The 21,569-nt window shown below is 35.7% G+C and overlaps 3 protein-coding genes across 3 annotated transcripts; 2 read left to right on the top strand and 1 right to left on the bottom strand.

The window, feature by feature from the left end:
- Window positions 1–738, top strand: LOC130049593 (E3 ubiquitin-protein ligase Midline-1-like). Its single transcript, XM_056147428.1, has one exon. The coding sequence runs from the start codon at window positions 1–3 to the stop codon at window positions 736–738; it is 738 nt and encodes a 245-aa protein (XP_056003403.1).
- Window positions 739–905: 167 nt separating this feature from the next.
- Window positions 906–1,862, top strand: LOC125662085 (uncharacterized). The gene has a single exon (XM_056147429.1). It carries the CDS (start codon window positions 906–908, stop codon window positions 1,860–1,862), a length of 957 nt encoding a protein of 318 aa, XP_056003404.1.
- A 1,689-nt stretch (window positions 1,863–3,551) lies between these two features.
- On the bottom strand, window positions 3,552–4,904 carry LOC125661099 (uncharacterized). The gene has a single exon (XM_048892989.2). It carries the CDS (start codon window positions 4,902–4,904, stop codon window positions 3,552–3,554), a length of 1,353 nt encoding a protein of 450 aa, XP_048748946.2.
- Between the last annotated feature and the right edge of the window lie 16,665 nt (window positions 4,905–21,569).

The raw sequence follows: 21,569 nt of genomic DNA on the forward strand, positions 1-21,569 counted from the left end.
ATGGCAACATCACTAGACAGCTCTTCGATGGAGGATGTTACATTGTGTTCTATATGTTTCGAAAAGTTCAAGTCGCCGAGGTTTTTACCGTGTACACATTCTTTCTGTCACGGGTGTTTATCGTCCTACATCGTGAGCTTGTGTAAATCTACGGAGACTCGTTTAGGATTTAATTGTCCATTATGCCGTGAGTATACGCCCAGTCCTGGCGCCTTCGATGAGCCAGACGAGTGGGCGGGGCTTTTTCCTGTGAATGCAATGTTGAGGAAAATTTTAGACAAATCAGACCAATTGCTTTGTGAGCCATGCTTGAGAGAAAAAGAAGAAGAGGAGGCCTCGGACTACTGCTTTTCATGTTTAGAACATTTATGCAAAATGTGTACGAAGTACCACAGGAAGAATTTGTCGTCACGAGACCACAAAGTATCTCCATTGAATGAACTGAAATCGGCGAACAGAAGATCCATTGTTGATATCTCAAACAGCTGTGCCACGCATAAGGATGAAAAAGTTAGGTTATATTGCTTTGATAACGAACAGTCCTGTTGCGCAATGTGTGGTGGCATGGAACATAGGAAATGTGAGCAGTTTGATACTATTGAAAATGTTGTACGTGTTTTTAAGGAAAGCGGCAAGGTTGACTCCATTATGGATGATGTAAACAAGTGTAAAAGTAAATTAGAAAATGCCAAAAACGAAGAAGAGAAGAACATAACGAAAATTCGGTTGATGAAATGATAGCAAGATCGGAAGAGGATTTTAAAACTCTCCTTGACCACTTGCAGAAATTGCAACAGGAACATATAGAAGAAATATCCAGTTCTCTGAAGAAAAGCAAGGAAAAATTGTAAACATGCATAGGCACCTTAACGGACGGAATACAATGTGCAGAGTATTGCAGCAAAATGTTTGAGCAAGCCAGAATCAGTGAAAATGAAACGGACTTCATGATGAAGTTTCATACGTCAAAAATAACGTACGAACATTTAAAACACGTGAATTTTTCACGAAAGCGCATCATGATTTCCCCAAAAAAAGATCCTATTTTGACGGAAATCGTGGATATGACAGCTCTTTCTGACGTTCACCATACTGAATCCTCTCGTCAACTTTATTTTGATGTTCGAACTGTAGAAATGTCTTTGATAAAGGAATTTAGCATTGATGGGGATGTCGTGTGCGATGGTATATTTCTGTCTAATGGCACTTTTGTGATAGCGGATTACAGAGATGATGGGAAATGCATGTTTTTTGACAAACATTGGGTCCCCAGTATATTTGGTGAAAGTCTTAAGAAACCATTTGGTTTGATAGAAAACGATGAAGAAGTTCTTGTGACTTGTAGCGGCTCAAAAAGTATTGAAGTATTTTCTTCATCAGATTTACAGAAACTTCGAAGTATTCCCATGACTGAATCAGTTTCTGGAATAACACACCGGAGGGGTGACATATATGTTGCGTGTGGAAAGAAAATCATTAAAATCGATAGCGTGGGTAGGATATTGAAAATATACGATGTAGAAGGGGCAAATAATGTAAATATACTTGCAACAAACACTGGACTTATTGTGTACAGTGATTGGAAAATAGAAAAAGTGACAGCGATAACCGATCAGGGAGACATTGTCTGGAAGTATAAAAATCGTAACCTGAAATGTCCATCTGGAATCGATCAAGACTCTGTCGGTAACATATACGTTACAGGAAGAGATAGCAACAACGTCCACGTGTTGTCTGGAACCGGGGAACTTATTAGGGTGTTCGAAGACATCCCGAGCCCGACCTTCTTTAAATTAATTGAAGAGAGGGGCATTATATGTGCTTTTGATATATCAAAACGCATAAGAGTGTTTGAAGTTTAAGTTTCCCAGGAACATGACATTACATTGATTCTGAACAACAACAGTCCTATTGTATATTGTATTCCTTATAGGAGTTACGAGATTGATCGCTGTTTGTTATCTTCACCTTTCCTATAAAATGTTAGCTGCGCTAATGCAGCCCTCTCCGATTCTTTCTTTCTTTCTTTTTGAGGGGGCTACAACTCCTTAGGATTTCCGTAATGGTGCAAATGCGAGAGTGATTCACTCCCGCAACATTTTTGATCATTTTAAACATTTGCTGACTTCCTTTACGTAATTGAAATTATATTCTCTATTTCTTAGTCGATATATGAATTTACAACCTGCAACTTTTCGATGTATTCCAATTTCTTGATTCATATTTGTGTGCCATCTTTGATGTACTGAAGTTTCAACTTCCAGTTGTCAAATTATTTGCATATGCCATATAAGGTAGTGTTTACATCAATGGACGAGCACGGAGGTGAAAGCGATTTCGTCGGTATTAAAATATCAAGTTAAAAATCAACAGCAGAGTGTACGTTTTTCGGCCACCACATGATTTGTCCTTTTTTGTCGGAATGACTCAAGTAACTACATTTTCGCGCTGATTGTCAATGTTGAGGTTTTTCAGTAGATTTACTGACGAGATCTCGCGATAATAAGAATGGCATAGCAAACCAAGAATCTTGAATGTTGTAAATATATTTCATTAAAAACACCTTTCTCAAACAATAATCAATCAATCATTCAAACATGCCCAAGCACAAAGTCGGTAGTATTTAGTGTGTAAACAACAGCATTGGATACAAATACAAGGATTTTATTAAAGGTTATTCATTAAAAAAATATTGGCATCATTACGAAGATCTCGTGGACTTCTACCCCTATCCTGAAAACGTCTGAATAAAAAAGGAGAGGATTAGATTATTGCAGCATATAAAATGTCAAACAATCTATTTAAAACATTCGTTGCTCATCAAAAACACTCAGGACATAGCGAATCAAAGTTGATATTGATAGAAATAAAAACATGTGAATTTGATATTAATCTTTTTTCCCGATTTAACCTTTTCAGAATGATTATCAGGCCCTTCCCTAACCTGTAAAATATGTAATTAAAGTGAATAAAGTATATCTTGACTGTATGTCATTTAACATTCAAAGGTAATTTTATGAAATTAGTCGTCACTATTTCTTGGTATCTATTTTTCGCCGAAATATTAACAATTCGTAGTTAGCCATTTACGAAATTTGTCCCTGCATTATGTTTAAGCCCGGACTAAGAATGCAAGTTTTATCACTCGTGTATATACTTAGTTTTGCTCAGTCGGAAATATACGATAGAACAATCATATAGACGAAAAGTGACACTGCTTGCTATGAAAAATACCATCAAGCCCATGACTCTTGTCCGTTCATACCGTGTTAGAGTTGAAATATCACATCAGAACAAAACGCACGCCATACAAGTGTAAATCAGATGTTCGTTATCTCCATTTGTTCATTCTTTTTAATTAACAACTACAATTAATTAACAACTACAATTAATTAACAACTACAATTAATTAACAACTACAATACTACAGAGAATCAAAGTTTCATATTTGTTCTTTATATCCAACATTTGAAGATATAGAAAAAAAATACTATTCTAATGTTCTGCATAAACTTCACTGTCATCACAACACTGAGAGAGGAGCGATGGGATTATTTGAATTGGTACACTTTGATGTGTTTTCGATTGCTACACACGCAACATGTATTTCTCGCTTTGTTTATTTTCATAAAGTCTGGTCTCGGAATGTCCTCAAAAAGTCGAATTAATTTGCCTTCACCGGACAACACATGGACATTGTCACTGGATTTACCAGCGACATAGATATTACCATCAGAGTCCGTATCAAGGCCACACGGAGATTTAAGATGTGGACTGTCGTATGTCCACGCGGTTTGACCTCCATCTGTAATCGCTGTTACGACGTGTTTTTTTCTGTTACTGTATATAATGTGGTTTTTCGTGGCGACGATGTGCTTCACGCCAGTCTCTACACTGTACTCTTTCATTAATCTTTCATACTCGTTTATCTTCACGATTTTGTCATTGCATGCACAGTATAAGTAAGCATCCTTCTTTGCTATTCCAAAGTTTTTGTGAAGACTGGTGAATATCATATTTGATGATTTGGAATAAGAGTAAAGTGATACCCTTTCAATGGATCTTGAACCGTGGCATGCCACTAATAATTCTCGTGCCTTTTCACACAGACCGAAAGGTTCTGAAGACAAGTCAATGGATCTTGTGCACGCAAACACTTTGTTATAAAAGAAGCATTTACCATTGTTGCTCCTTTTACAACCCCGCCTTTTTGTCGACAGCCATGATAGAACGAACTCTCCATTTGATAAAAACGTACCATCACGTACGCAGCCTGCATCAATGCTAAAATGATTTAATAAAGATAACTCAACTCTTCTCAGATCAGACTTGACATCAAATAGGGACTCTGAAAATACTGCATCAGGAAAACTTTCAAGATCCATGATATCTTCCAAAATAGGATCCTTTCCTTCCTTAAGCCCTATGCGTATTTGTGTAAATTCGTAATTTTTGAGTTGTTCAAATATTTTTCTGCTTTTATAGTACTTCACAACCATATCGATGTCATCCTGACTTTTTCTACAATCCTCAATATTTCTGTAACAGTAATCTGTGCATTGAATTCCATCTGATAGCGTGTCTATGCATTTTTCGTATTTTTCTTTATTTCTCTTTACAGCGGTAGCCATTTTTGTTAGATACTCATTTTGCAGATGCTGCAAGTGATCGATAGCAACCCGAAATTCTCTCGTGGTATTCTCTGTAATCTGGTCTGCTTTATCATCCATTTCTGTAACGAACCTTTCTTGTTCCTTCTTTGCATCTACTAATTTGTTTTCAAGAATATGTATGTCTTCAGACAGGCTGTCGAAATTATGACTAAGAATCTCTCTGAGAGTCTCAGCAGTTTTCTTTATAGCATCAACACTTTCACATTTTCTGTGTTCCGTACTGACACACATTGCGCAGCATGGCTCTTCGTGATCGTTGCAAAATAGCTCTAGTTTTCTATCCTGATGTGTTGAACACATATTTTCTCTACCAATTCTCGGTGTAATATTCATTCCTTTCATTTTATTCACTGGTACTGTCTTATGGTCAAGTGTTGTTAGACTTCTTTTATGATATTTTGTACACAATTTGCACAAATATTCCATGCAAAAGAAACAAAAATCGGTTGCATACTCTACTTCGCTCTGTCGTAAGCAAGCCTCGCATTGTGTTTGTTCTGATTCCTGTAAAAGTTTTCCTAATACTTCGTTTTCAGGGAAAAGTTCTGCCCACTTCTCTGGCTCACCCAAGGCATTATCAATGGGAATGTACTCACGGCATAATGGACAATTAAATCCCAAACGAGGCTCCGTAGATTTACACACATTATCAATGTAGGAAGATAAACACTTGTGACAGAAGGAATGTGTACACGGTAAAAACCTCGGCGACTTGAACTTTTCGATACATATCGAACAAAATGTAACATCCTCCGTTGTAGAGCTGTCTAGTGAAGTTGCCATTTTTCTATCACAATTCAACTTTCGCTTTCAGTTCGAATTCAGCGTACCCGTTTTAGCCTCGGCGTTATAAATTTTCCGAAACAAATGGAACACCCCGTGATGTCTGTAAATGAAGTATCGATTGTAGACGTTGTCATTGCTGACAAGAAAATAAACCATAAATTCACTGCCCTTGTATATTAAGAGTCTAATGCACCGTCCTTCCCATGAGAATCATTGGACAAAACGTGCATTCACACTGATAAAAGTGCAACGAGTTATAAAACAAGTATGTTACGTAGATCTCTGCCCGGAAGTATAGTATTCGGGAACATGGAAGCCTATGTCGGACATAAGTAATTTAGATAGGAGATTAAAGGTTTAAATTCAATGTGACAATTAATCTCTTGATATTCCAGGATTTAAAAAAAGTCTAAATTTAGACGCACATGCAGTCTTAAAAATTCCGGAGCTATCTATTATCATATACTTTATATTCCACACAATATAATGATACGCAAGACGCAATCTAATACACAATTACCGAGCTGCCCAAGAGTTATTTCCCTTTTTGACCTCTTACGGACGGTGAGGCGCAAAATGTTTTTGTACTCACGCGGTGGGTACAAATGCTGATCGTTGTGTTCATATATTGTCTAAAGGGTGATTATCAGGCGTCATGCAGCAACCCGAACTGCTGGAACACACACATTTAGTAAGTTTATGAGTATTTGATAATAAAATAGCTCAAACAAAAATTGATAATCACCATCTTTCTTTTATAAAAGTATCACTTGCATAGCAGAGGAAATAAACAATAAGTTCATATTTAATGCAATGGCGTAATTCAAACAAAATATTCTTGATATTGTCAGTATAATGTATACCAACGGTTGATAAAAAGAAAAGAAGTAGGTACAGTTTCTACTGTCATCTGGCCCAGGAAATAGATGAATTCAGCAGGGGTCCCAAAATCTGACATTCAAATAAGGAATATATAAGCAAATCAAAACTACGTTTAATTTGATCCGAAATTACTTTGTGTTGTGTGACAGGAGCGTGAAGTTGGCATAAAATTGCCAAAAATGCCAAAATGAATGAAAAATTTCATAAATTCAGGGTGTTTTCCCTTCAGAAAACATACAGCCCATGTGTCGAGCAAATTCATATTCAAATACATTTTTCGCCTTCTCTTAATACACAATATATATTAATTGCATTTTGCTCGACGGATGGGGACACCTTTTCCTAAGCAATAATCTGGATCAAATTTAACAGTTATCAAACTCTTTTTGAAAAATGGCGGGAAAAACTCTTATTCATGACGTAATAATGCTATAAAATTAGAAATAACTTCGATTTAAGTTGAGATTGTTTACTTGGCATGTATTTAACTTATTCAAAACACAGATCAAGCTTGATTCAAGACACATTTAAATCAAGAGAAATTTTTTGGGCCTTTTTATGTACACAATTGTACCTTGTTCTTTACGCTTTCAGAACTTTCATCCTTATTTAGATAGCCAGTCTATACTGTATTTATACATCTTGTACCCACCAAAGCGTTCAACAGAATACAGAACGTACCTCCATCACAAAAGAGCTGATATCTCGGAAGTTGCGTATCAAGATCAGGTCTTCTCTAACCGTTACACTGGAGACAGATCTGACAGCATTGCATTTGAGGTCGTGTTATTGACCACCGTCTCATGAATAATTCAATAAAGATTCGACCAATAACAATAACTTGACAAATAATGAAGGACTAATCAGGAATCGTTTTACTGAAGTGTACACAAAAATTGGCATCGATCCATGAAGTGTTCAAACGAACTCCAAATATCAGCGTTAAAGGAAGAACAAATGACGATCGTATATATTATACATCCATTATCGTTAAATATATTTTCTGTGGTATTCTAACATCGATCATGGCCGCCACCACCTTCTTCGATTATTATCCCGTGTTTCTCGGTAATTATCGACATGCGCATGATAAATACCAAGTATGTTCCGATATAACAGGAAACTTTCACGTTGACGAGAGCCTTCATTTGATAGAAAGGTGAATATAACGAACAGTGATCAATCTCATAACTCCTATAAGCAATACAATGTAGATAGTTGGCATGAGCTCACACTTAGTGTTGTTAGATCCCTCTCCAGTGTATCGGTGAGAGAGGATCTGATTTCAATCAGATTGTATCGTCACAACACTATAATAATCATCCTAGGGCACCGAGGTTAGATGAGAACAAAACGCTGGACAAATATTGGGCCAATGTTTTTTGAGAATGTCGAGATTATATGTCCGAGTTAGTTGGGTTAGTATGTAACTTGACTCAACATTTAGTCGATATTGTGAGAATGTCGAGATTATATGTCCGAGTTAGTGGGATAAGTGTGCAACTTGACTCGACATTTAGCCGATATTGTGAGAATGTCGAGATAATATGTCCGAGTTAGTCGGGTAAGTGTGCACCTTGGTTCAACATTTGGCCGATATTGTGAGAATGTCGAGATTATATGTCCGAGTTAGTGGGGTAAGTGTGTAACTTGGTTCAACATTTGGCCGATATTATGAGAGTGTCGCCACAGCAATCCGGAGTTACTTGGGTACACAGCTTTGACCCATCCTAAAAATGTGAAGATAAGAAACAATGATCAACCTAAGAATACGAAATTAAGTGCAGGGCAAACACAGGCCGTTAGACATGCCAGAGGTGGAATTAGGTGCCTATGAGGAGAGAGTATCCCCTGTCGACCGCTTACATCCACCTTAAGCCCTATATCTTGATCAGGTTAATGGATTTATCAGTAGTCAAAATCAGTGTGTCAAGAACTATATTTTTAATCACAAGTAATGAGCCAACACATTCATACATTATTTAGAATTACAATGAAACATAAAAAGGTTGGGTTTTTTTTTTTTTTACATTAATCAATGCTTTTTTTTTTAAATACGTTGCATTTACTAAAGAATTTGTTCCGTGGCCGAGTGGTTACAGTATTGCGCTGAAAATCACACGGCCTCTCACCTCTTTCGGCGCGGGTTCGAATCCCGCTCGTGCCGGTAAGCGAGAAAGTTTCCCATTTTACTTTCGAAAGGTCGGTGGTCTCTCCCCAGGTACATTGTATCTGGGTTCTCTCTTCCACCAATAAAAACTGGGCGCCACCATATAACTGAAAAATTGTTGAGTGTGGCGGAAAACATCAAAACAATCAATCAAAACAAAAAGAAGTTTATATTTTACATAAGAAATAATAACATTATCTAAAATTCTAAAGAGTGTATAGAATTAATTTATCTATATTTAACATGTGTATTCTTTCAATTAACAAAACTGTTCAAAGGAAATCTTTGTAAGTTAATGCAAGCGAAAGTGTTGAAGATCTGCAGCGTCCAAAATAAAAAATGCAAATAAATACAAAAACGTTTTATTTCTTTTCATTTACAATAATGCGTACATGTGTAGACATGGAATTCTATACATCTTATAGACAAATAAAATACATTAAAAAAGTATATACCTGTTATAGACAAACAAAAGACATAAAAATATATGCCTGTTATAGACAAACGGTATATACTAAATACAGTTCATCGGAATAGCAGCAATACTTCCTGTATTACATTTTGATTATACAAGTAAATATATAAAAAGCTGTCATTCATTTCTTTGCTCACACAATACTAATCCTACATACACGCTGGCGGTCTTCCGTGTGGTAGTTTTAATAGATGGATAACATTTTAACAAACATTGTTGATAGAATATGGATTGATATTGGGTTTGTTTTTTATCTCCTGATGAATGAGACAGATCTGTGATTGTGTAAAGAAAGACACACGTATTTTATTTTGAACAGAGATTCTATGGTACATTTGTTAACTACACATTAGTTTACTTTGAATTATTGCTACTCTATGAAAGTTAAGCTATGGCTGAATTAACTCGATACCATAATTTTTGGACACTTATTTGGAATGATTTAGCAGCAACATAGTAAAGCAATATTATTACGAATTCACGGTTATAACGAATTCGCAGTTATAACGAATTCACTCTCATGGAGAACTCACGCTTCTTGCGAATTCACGTTTATAACAAATTCAAGCTTATCAAGCTTATTGCGAAGTCATATTTATTCTCCTTAACAATATTGGATATAACGAAGTTTGGTTAAAAGAAACTGTTTCTGATGGACCTGGAGGTTCGCTATAACTGTCTTCTACTGTAAAACTAGACTTTGTAGTACTGTTTTAATGGCGCAGGAGGTTCGTTATAACTGTCTTCTATTGTATAACTAGACTTTGTCTGTAGTGCTGTTTTAATGACGCAGGAGGTTCGCTATAACTGTCTTTTACTGTATAACTAGACTTTGTCTGTAGTGCTGTTTTAATGGCGCTGGAGGTTCGCTATAACTGTCTTTTACTGTATAACAAGAGATTGTCTGTACTACTTACAGTGATATAATGTCCAACGTTAAGATCTGAATTTAAAATCAGTAGGATGGACATCCGAAAAAATCCAACGTTTAACATGCTTTTATCTTCAATATCGCTTGTACATGTTTAAGATAATCATATTATATAGCTGACATATATTCTATTCATAATGTAAGCCATGTATCCCGATATTCCTACAGCACTAGAAATACAGACTAGCTCCTATCTAAAGTACAGCAAGTTCCCGGAATGTATGTAAAGTTAATATGTACATTATAAGTTAAATTTGTCTATACCATAACTTAGCTCTACTTGCCGTGATCAAAAATGTGACCAACAATAAAAATTATTCGTAAAGATAAAAATATTATCCAACTCATTTGTTTTATTAAAAAAACAATCAGTTCTACTTTTTAAAAATAAACCTTATCATTATCTGCTAAAAATAACCTTATCATTATCTGCTAAAAATAACCTTATCATTATCTGCTAAAAGAAAATCTGAATCACCTGCTTTGATAAAAAGAAACAGAGCTACAAGTTTAGATGAAAACACAGAATTACTTATTTTCATAAATAAAATCATAACGACTTATTTTCATAAAACATGCAGTCCTCTTCTGTATAAAAACAACTTATACTTGTCAATGATAGCGTGATGTAGATGCAATGTGTTAAAATATGTGAATATCAGTGTTTTTAGTTTTGTATAGAACACGTACAGGAAGGGATTCTAGGAAGCTGGTGCTACAATTGTAAAAATTAAAGATGTCGACCATGGTCAAATATTTGATTTAATTTTCTTTTGACAAGAACATTTGGACATGTTGCATATTTTTTGTGGTTGGGGTAATTCTGAAATCAGAATACACAAGTTGTTACATCATAAAACATAAAACTTAACTAAAATCAAATTACGACAAACTGAACATTGTCTACATTACCAAACACTTTAAGTGTATCTGTATTCCAGTTCTATTTGAGCAAAATGAGTTTAATGCCCAATATATAATCACCAATATGAACAATTATCAATTTGTGTCTGGTAGTTTCTGTCTAATTAGAGGTATACTTTAATATTCTACAAGTAGGTAGCTTCCTTAAAAAATCAAACAAAATTTCCTTCCAGTTTAGAAAATGTAAATATACAATAAAAACACCTTTATAATAATTTCAAACTTACAGTAAAGCACAATTACATCAAACACTCTTATAATGAATTCACGTTTACAGCGAAGTGACTTTTATTTCCCGTAATTTTTAAATTGTGCTATAAATTTCTGAGGTATAACAAATCACGTTTATAATGAATTGAAATTGTTCATCCCCAGTAATTAATTACAAGTATGTTTTACTATAAAAGTGTTCGCCCTAGCACTTCACTATTATAAGCATGTTTTACTGTAATTGTTCACCTTAGCACTTCACTATAAGTATGTTTAACTGTATTAGAAATAATTTGTTTTATCTACGATCAATTTAATCCTGTCACATTAGTATCAGAAGTCATATGTCTACAGTGTTTTCAATGTTACAAAAATGAGAACATTGTGAAACGCCCACCAAAGCTCCAAAAATCTAAGGATGGAATTTTCCGAAAATTATTAAACTCTGTCCATGCAAATATCAAACAAAGAACTTCCTCCCTCTTTAATAACATTATGGATTCACCATTCACAAGCATGTCTCTGAAGATGTACTAATTATCTGGCACACAAACATACAAAAATAAAAAACCCTCAATTTCTGAGATGAAACACAACTACGAAACAAGTGTAGTCTAGAACAATCTAAATAATGAATCAGTGTTAAATAAGCATTACCAGTAAGCATAGGCGGATCTATCTGGGAGGAAGTATACTACAGGAAGTCAGGCACTTGGGAACTCTATGTTTCTATGATAAAATTGTAAAGGGATATTAAAACTTCCATGTTAAAACCAAATTTTATTCACATACCAGGGATGTCCACAAGTGTTGTACCCATTTCAGTCATGTTGATGCTTAGCTCTTTAGTAATGAAAATTCATTCCCCAGCAGTAGATTTCCCAATAATGACAGTGGATTTCCTATCTAACAGTGGTTCCTCCCTAATATTGGTTCGCATCTGACAGTGAATCCCATCAAATCCCATCTGACAATGAATCCAATCTGACAGTGAATCCTATCTGACAGTAGGAGTTTGTGACTACTAAATAAAATTGCAAGTACAAAATTGGTTTCTAACATCGTGAATTATAACCCCACCTTGAAATATCCTGGATCCACCCCTGAACACGTCAACAAACAAAGAATAGAGATTACTGTACACATTGAATATCACATAAAAATCACAAAAAAACAACACTGCTGTACCTGTATAAATAAAACACAGTTTGTAAAATCACTCATTGGTTACGACAATCTTTGTTAACAGTTATCAAATCTTGTAGTAAATGTAAATCATGACCGTGATTTTTTTACAGTAACTCATAGAATTGATCTTTGGAAGTCTCCTGCAACTGTGACAAAGCTGTATGTACAGTGCAACAAGCTTATAATGAACACAGTTATAATGAATTTACACTTACTGTGGAATGATAATTTGCCTATGAGTGGAGAATGACCCAACTCTTCACAAGCCCTGGAGGTTTGCTATAACCGTGTTACACTATACTGATGAATAAATCACTATACATAAGATTTAATATGGAAGCATGCATCATAGGTATCTATATTCTTCTGTAGGTCTGAGCTAAAAATAAAAATGGTCATGAACATGGTACAATTGTCCATAATCTAGGTCCTACAATAAGTACATACACAGCTAATGCATTTCTAAATTACACAAAACATTCGATTAAAAACGAGGTTGATCAAAGTCAGATGATTAGTGAACGTGGAATGTATCTCATTCTTTAAAAACCCATATACATACATTCACAATGTCACTCATCTCAGATAATAATACCACAATGCATACAGGTAAAAGACACCTTCCATATCCCAATAAAGTCACATCAACCTCTCGTCACTCATCTCCCGTTTAAAAGTCGCACCAAATTCACGTCCCTCATTTTGACAGCACAAGCACAAAACTAGCAAAGGTCTTGTGATGTTGTGTGTTGATATTATTGTACTGTAATAGACTCTAGAGTGTCTAAAATCATAAACTTACAGAGGGACTCACTGTCTGGCACATCGCATGGCTGATCAAATCCAGATCATTGTCACGTGATATCATGCTATAAATAGATTACATCCAGATCAATGTCACGTGATATCTTGCTATAAATAGATTACATCCAGATCATTATCACGTGATATCATGCTATAAATAGATTACATCCTGATCAATGTCACGTGATATATTGCTATAAATAGATTACATCCAGATCAATGTCACATGATATCTTGCTATAGATCTATTACCTCCAAAACAGGAACACATTACAACTCAGAAGCAAAGTTCAAATGTTCAATTTTGCATCCAGATCATTGTCTCTTGAAATCATGCTATAGCTCTATTACCTCCAAAACAGGACGCAATGCAATGTGGAAACAAAGTTTAAAAGTTCAAAGGTGTATTGAACGCAAGACCGGTCTCTGTCGACTTGTACTTCTACTGGTCAAGAAAATGCACACCTACATTTGGACTGGCTGGAATGGTTAATGCGAGAACAAGGACTAGCACATTGGGGACTTGAGAGTTGGCACTTCAGCAGTCACTGTGATCCGGTCCGACGTCGTCCCGAGTGACCGGGATTTTTAACATTGAGATTTCTTCCTCTAGCTGCCGTATCCGTTTGTCTTTTAACGATATCTGCTCTTTTAGGCTAGTGATTTCTTCTAACTGTTTAAAGTAAGCTTTTCGCAACTGAAATGAAAATGGAAAACATCTAGTAAACAATATGTGATCATTTGAAAACAAATCTAAATCATTAACATGGAAGAGCATGGGAATTAAAGCTGCCAGTGAATAGAGATCATTAACATGGAAGAGCATGGAAATTAAGTCTGCCAGTGAATAGAGATTACCAATAATGTTAAGTTTGTAGTAAAGAAATCAAAATGGCATTGGATAATTTCATAATTCCAGACATAGAATTTTTGACATGATGATGTCATGGAAATGATGGATACTGCATGACTACATGTTTCTAGATCTGAAAGCTTACTCACAATTCTAGCTAAATCAATCCTATCATATCATCACATAACGACTAAAATACCAGCATCCTGAAACTGTGGTCACTAAAACAGCAAGTTTCGATTTGTCACAAAGTAGTGTTGGTTATTTAAACAGCTGTTTAAGGATAGACAAAAACATATCATTAGCTGGCAATCTAACTTGAATTTAAATGCATGCTACAAATTCAGTTTAGGCCAACTGTCAATGACACAATGTTAATGGCTACTATGGTGTATATTGTTTGATGTTCCGCTTGAAAACATTTCACTCATATGGAGTCGTCACCATTGTCAGTGAAAGGCTGCAAAATTTACACTTATGCTCTGAACTTACAGCTTTTGAGCAAGGAGGGATCTTTATATTGCCACATCTGTTGTGACACGGGGTCTAGGCTTTTGCTATCTCATTGGAAAGACCACCCTATTTAGTTACCTCTTATGACAAGCAAGGGAAACTAAGGACCTTTTCTAAACTGGGTTTCTACAGGTATATCAGCTGTTAAGAAGTTTTATATTAAATCCAAACTGTTGATAACCAACACACATAGCATACACTGTTAGTAAACATCGCCCTGTATGAAAGCAAATCACTCCACAGAACACATAGCATGCACAGCAGACGGGGTATATGTACCCACCACGGAGGGAACTCCTGCTAAATACAGTACATGCTGTGTAGACAGGGGAATATATATATATACTCCACAGAGGGGACCCCCACTAAATACAGTACATGCTGTGTAGACAGGGGAATATATATATATATACTCCACAGAGGGGACCCCCACTAAATACAGTACATGCTGTGTAGACAGGGGGATATATATATATATACACTCCACGGAGGAGACTCCCACTAAATACAGTACATGCTGTGTAGACATGGATATATATATATATATATATATATATATATATATATATATATATATATACACTCCACGGAGGGGACTCCCTTTAAATACTGTACATGCTGTGTAGACAAAGAGATATATACACTCCACGGAGGGGACTCCCACTAAATGCAGTACATGCTTTGTGGACAGATATGTGTGTGTACACTGAATGTTTGGAAGTAATATTCGCAAAACAAATGTGGATTTTCATCATATATAAAATAGCTTGTTCATGATCCTCCATCTTGAGTTTTATTTAAGGTCTTACATCTTGATCTCTTATCTAAAGTCTCTTATTCGAGGTCCTCTGCCTTGAATGTCCTGAGATGTTATATAAGTTCTCCGTCTTGAGATTTTATATAAGGTTCTCTGTCTTAAGATTTTATTTAAGGTCCTCCGTCTTGAGATTTTATTACGGCCCTCTGTCTTGAGATTTTATTTAAGGTCCTCTGTATTGAAACCGTATCCATGCTCTGAAGAATGGTGATGAGAGATACGATGAATTTATGAAACCTAATACATACAAAAAATTATCCTCTCTCTGTTTCTGTCATTTATCACCAGTAGATTTACACGAAACAAGAGGCCCGTGGGCCACATCGCTCACCTGAGTCACCTTGGCTCATATGTAAAGATTTCCCCTGTATGTTTGCATGTAGAACTGAGATCCCTATTGTGGCCCGACCTACTCCAGGGGGTCATGATTTTTTTCAAAATTCGAATGTGAACTACAGTGAAACTTCTCCAAACCGGCCCCTCAGAAAACCGGTTCTCCCTGAATATCGGCCGATTTTCAAAGTCCCGGCAGAAATCTTAACATTTCCTTACAAAGAAAGTCTTACAAAACCGGCCACCCCTGAAAACCGGACATCGGCCACTTTTTTAAAGTACATTTGTTAACAAACATGTGTAATTTACCCTTAACATACCGGCCACGTTTTGAAGACAAGAAAATTTTGGTCAGAGGTTGATCGTCCAGGTGTGCAAATTGACTGACTGACCGGCCAGGTGGGAAATTATCGACCGGAGGTGTGAAACACACTAGTGGCCTCTTTAATTTCTATTGTTTACCTGTGCTGTCAAGGGTGTTAATTGACACTTAGCTAATCCAAGAGACCCTTCCAAATTCTGTACAAAATGTAAAAAACAGTTAGGAACATATTAAATGAATACGGAATCGAACGTCATATTGTATCACCATACTGTCGTATGGATATAAGCGGTAGTTAATAAAGAACAAACCCATGACTGTTAATGATAATTATTAAAAGATATATTAAATTTTCTTGGTTTCCATAGACTTAAAATTCCAAATAAATATTCAAATTACAATTTCATATTTACTACTGTACTTTTTAAAAACGTCAAAACAAAATTGTTAATGACATAAGCGATGAATGTAAACAGAGTTTTTATAGGTAAGAGGGATTCCAATAATAGGTCTCTGTGTTTTCTTTATGTATCCTGTTATAAATTTTCAGTTTGAAAGATGATTTCAGCGAGAATATTTTTTGTAATTCATAATTACCTTTAAGTACAAGCGGACTAATTTAATCTCCACCGATAATTGATCATAGATCACCAGATCAAAGTGAACAGTACCTAGTTTGTGAATATTGAGATAAAACGTCTATCATTGCTAAATTCTCGGTATACCGGCCATCCCTCTAAACCGGCCGTTTTTTCCGGTCCGAGAGCCGGCCGGTTTGGAGAAGTTTCACAGTATATCAGGAAGCTTTCATGTGAAAGTAAACATTTCTGGTCGAGTGATTTTTCAGAACAAGATTTGTAATGATTTTCCCTATACATTTGTATGTAAAAGTTTCATCCCCTATTGTCGCCTCATCTTACCCTCCGGGGGCCATGATTTCCATAAAATTGAATCTACACTATGTCAGAAAGCTTTCATGTAAATTTCAATTTTCCTGGTAGTTTTTGAGAAGATTTTCCATATATATTTGTATGTAAAACTTTGATCTATTATGAAACTGTATAAAACTATTATGGCCCATCCTATCCCCGGGGGCCATGATTTGAACAAATTTCAATCTGCACTATGTTAGAAAACTTTCATGTAAATTTCCACTTTCTTGGCCTAATAGTTTTTGAGAAGATTTTTAAAGATTGTCCCTATATTTGTATGCAAAATTTTGATCCCGCTTCAGGCCCAATCCTACCCCTGGGGGCCATGATTTTTATAAACTTGAATCTGCACTATGTCAGAAAGCTTTCACATAAATATCAGCTTTTCTGGTTCAGTGGTTCTTGAGAAGAAGATTTTTAAAGATTTTTCCTATATATTTGTATGTAATACTTTGATCCCCTATTGTGACCCCATCCAACCTCCGGGACTATGATTTGAATAAACTTGAATCTGCACAATGTCAGAAAGCTTTCTTGTATTTTTCAGCTTTTCTGGCCCAGTGGTTCTTAAACAGATTCTTATATTAAATAACCCTACCCTATTTTTGCATTTTGGTGATTATCTCCCTCTTTGAAAGGAACATGGCCCTTCATTTGAACAAACTTGAACGCCCTTCACCCAAGGATGCTCTTGACCAAGTTTGGTTGAAATTGGCCCTGTTGTTCTGGGGAAGAAGTCGAAAATGTAAAAAGTTTACAGACGGACGGACAGACAGAGACGGACAAATGACAGGTAACAGGCGATCAGGTGAGCTAAGAACAATCCATTAATAGCATACAGAGTAGTCTGTTTCAGAAGGTGTATACGGTCCTGTAAATAAGTCTAGACATCACTGAATAGTCATTGTCATGCAGTGTCATTATAAAATACTTGATCAACAATACAGTGCAAAGTCATACATAGAGAATATCTACGTTGTTGATGAATACGGTATACGGTATACTGACAAATATTGATTGCAATTCATTCTGTGTCCACGGCATTTTAGTTTGCATGACTTCGATGCATTGACTTGCAATTTGTCACTTACTCTAATAGGTATTGATATTTCACATAATCAGTCCATTTTCTAACCTTCACTTGTTTATTCAGCAAAATTTGATCAGATTGTATGTAGTCGGTTGTCTTTATTTTCACGAGACGATGTGACGTAATTAACCTCGTTTAGTAGGCATCCAATTTAGGACGACTGTTCTCCAATGCACTACAGAATGCAAGGTGAAGATAACGAACTCTGATCAATCTCATAACTCCTATAAGCAATATAAAATAGATAGTTGAGCAAACACGGACCCCTGGACACACCAAAGGTGGGATCGGGTGCCTAGGAGGAATAAGCATCCCCTGTTGGACGGTCACACACGCCGTGAGCCCTATATCCTGATCATGCTAACGGATTTATCCGCAGTCAAAATCAGTGTGCCAAGAACGGCTTAACAATCGATATGAAACACGTCAGACAGCATTTGACCCAATGCGAGGTTGTATTGACGAACTAGATCGTTATAACGACCATAGAATTTGCGAAATGCTGACTTCAATCGCGACTGTTGAAATCCCTGTACCATCAACTTGTTTGTCAGTAGCTTACCTCGATTTAAAAACTGACTATACCCAGAACAGACTCTTGCATATCGAATCAGTTGAGATATATAAACACCATATGCAGGTAATAATGGAATATTGCTACACAAATATGGGAAGTTGACGATGGAGAAGCTGAAATCATCCCGTTTGTCATACAGTTGAGTTGTCAGTTTGCCGTTAATGAAGAATAATTCACTACAATTTTCTTGAGTATTATGAATCTCACAACTTACCCTCCGCCATATAATGAAAGGAAACTTTATCACAGTGAAATGATGTGAAAAGTGCCTATTCAGATTTTGTAAATGGGTATGAAATTAACAATTTGCCATTAGTTTACTTTTATCCATCCACACTCATTAGTGATTGTGTAATAACGATTCCGAAAATATATGTACTAGATACGAGAGAAATAATGTGATCGGTATTGTTTTATCAGTTATCCTATTCAAAAATGAAAGTCGGTCACATTATTTAACCAATCATCCGATAACTAATAACTACACGTGTACTTTTTATTGATCTCTAGAAGGATTCCGTGAAGACACATTTTTCCTGCTCTTCTCTTAGGAAGCATGTTATTGTTTACAAATGTATACACGCCATATCTATTCTTTGAAGTTACAGTCATCAAATACATATCTAACTTTCATTTTGATTATTCCACTAGCAAACAGATAAACAAAAATTTGACAGGATATATATCGAGTTCATTTGAATGACTTGTAAATTTTCCAACAAAAGCTACGTCCGTATAGTTTTCCTATCGGTTATTTCAGTTGCATGAGAACGTTTGTAAAGGATTGCATTGATTGTGCAAATCGATGTTATGTTGAACTTGTTTGCTATTTAAAAGTTTTACCAACATGACTTTCAGGAAATATGTCTAATTTTTACCTTGCGACAACTGTCACAAACCCAAATACCAGATACACCGCACACTGCCTCAGATATACTGCAATACCGTAACCCTTGACTCCTATTGTTTCGAACTCCGGTATAAAATGTTGATGAGTGGGCATCGAGACGAGGCGTCCGTAAGACGTTACGAGATCTTTGACGCCTTAGGAATTCACTGATAAAACTCGAGAGAGAGAAAACTCTGTAACACTCACTTGTTCACCGTGACAACCCTCAAGAGAATCATGATCATGCACGTTAGTACAGACATTGAACCTTAATTTTAGTCCCACTCAACACAATTTCAACAATTTTCTCTCAACAGGACTTATCTCTAACTCATCCTTTTAAAACTGCTCTCCACAAGAAACCCGTTTGCTCAACAGTAAGCAATAGTTCGTGGAAGCCGCCATTAAAAATTAACGGTTTTAGTTAAAGGTTTTCAATTTGTATATTCACAAATTACTACGTCCATTTGAATATACTGATTATTTTGTCGTTGGATGGATGTATATCACGAAAGAAAGACGGAAAACTTTTTCCGTCCTTTTTCTCGTATACCTCCATCAAACGAAAAAATGATAAATTCATTCTTGAAATCAATGTTGCACTCCACCAATTGCAATATGAATTTAGCAAATACAATCTCCACAAATACACATTTAGATCTCAATAGAAGACATTGCATTCTGCTTCAATATTCTTTTGAATTATGAAACTCAACAATTCGAAAGGAAGTAACATTTGCTATTAATCATATTGACTGTGCAGTACGGTATGTCGTCATAAACGTTTTCAGTTCACAATGTAAACAGTGTAAGAATTATATTTTATGTAATGGGTGATATCCATTGGATAAAGGAGGAAACGTGATAAAAGTAGGTATTTAGTCCTGTGCAGCAAGGAGACTTTGCCTTTGTTGTATTTCCCATTCCCGAATGTTTTCTTTAAAATGAAGCATTTCGTGTTTTCTTTCTCGGGTTGGATACTTAACGTGTCTGTCTATGTTGTGTTTAGATATCGTTGTTCTTAATCAGCGAGTCAGAATTAATTAATCCGATCAACCTAAAGTATTCGGACACGAATCCAGTAGGATTACGAACTCCTTTGAACTTTTATCTAAAACAACTTATTATGGTGGCAATACGCACCATGTCTTGTTGAGAATGTGTAGAGATAGCAATCTCCGAAAACCTATATTACCAGGAAAGTGAAATATATGCTCAGTGAAATCGAAAGGAAAATATTTAAATTATATCAATAAATGCGATTCTACAAAAAATCAAATATAAACAATGATATTGAATATATAAAAATACTTGTTGAAGTTTATTATTTAAACTATAGAGGTATGGACAAATTAATCTTCACTGCGGATAACTCCGTTTACCTGATCAGGATATGGGGTTCACGGCGGGTGTGATCGGTCAACAGGGGATGCTTACTCCTCCTAGGCACCTGATCCCACCTCTGGTGTGTCCAGGGGTCCGTGTTTGCCCAATTGTCTATTTTGTATTGCTTGTAGGAATTATGAGATTGGTCGCTGTTCGTTATCTTCACCTTACATATGCATTCATCAGATATTAAGTACATTTAGAAACAATTTTGTTATCTCGTTTTTCAAACACGAAACTATAAAATATGTACAAAGTAGCATTTAATCACTATTAGGAGTCAATAATAGTATGTGTAGTTACACCCTCAGCACACAGACAGATTTAAATGCCAACAAATACAAATGCACCTTTGATCAGATCATTTTCTTTTGATAGAATTTCGACAGCCTGCATAGACCACTTAGCTTGAAGAGGTTTAATCAAAGATAATTGCATGTCAATTTCTACAACTTCAATATAAGATTTCGTTCGACTTGACTTGCGTAATGATTTTGAAATTGTTTTGAGCAAATAATTAAAATAATTATTCATTTGTACATAAAGAGGTTGGAGGCGGTCAGTGCATGTTTCGGTACAAAACAACTATAATGACCTTTTCATCAAGAAGTTTAAAAAGTCTTTCTCCCATCGCCCTTTAAAAAGATCAAAATTGCAAAGTGCTATTTTATTCAAGGAGCTGTCACACTCGGCAAAATATTTTTTTCTACATATCGACTCAATTTAGGACGTTCTCAAATCAATTTCATTCAGTCAGGAAATTATTTTTAGTAGTTCCTTGGTAAAAAAGAACTGATAGTAAAGTTGATATCTG

This window comes from Ostrea edulis, chromosome 8, assembly GCF_947568905.1.
Source record: "Ostrea edulis chromosome 8, xbOstEdul1.1, whole genome shotgun sequence".
Taxonomy (NCBI): domain Eukaryota; kingdom Metazoa; phylum Mollusca; class Bivalvia; order Ostreida; family Ostreidae; genus Ostrea; species Ostrea edulis.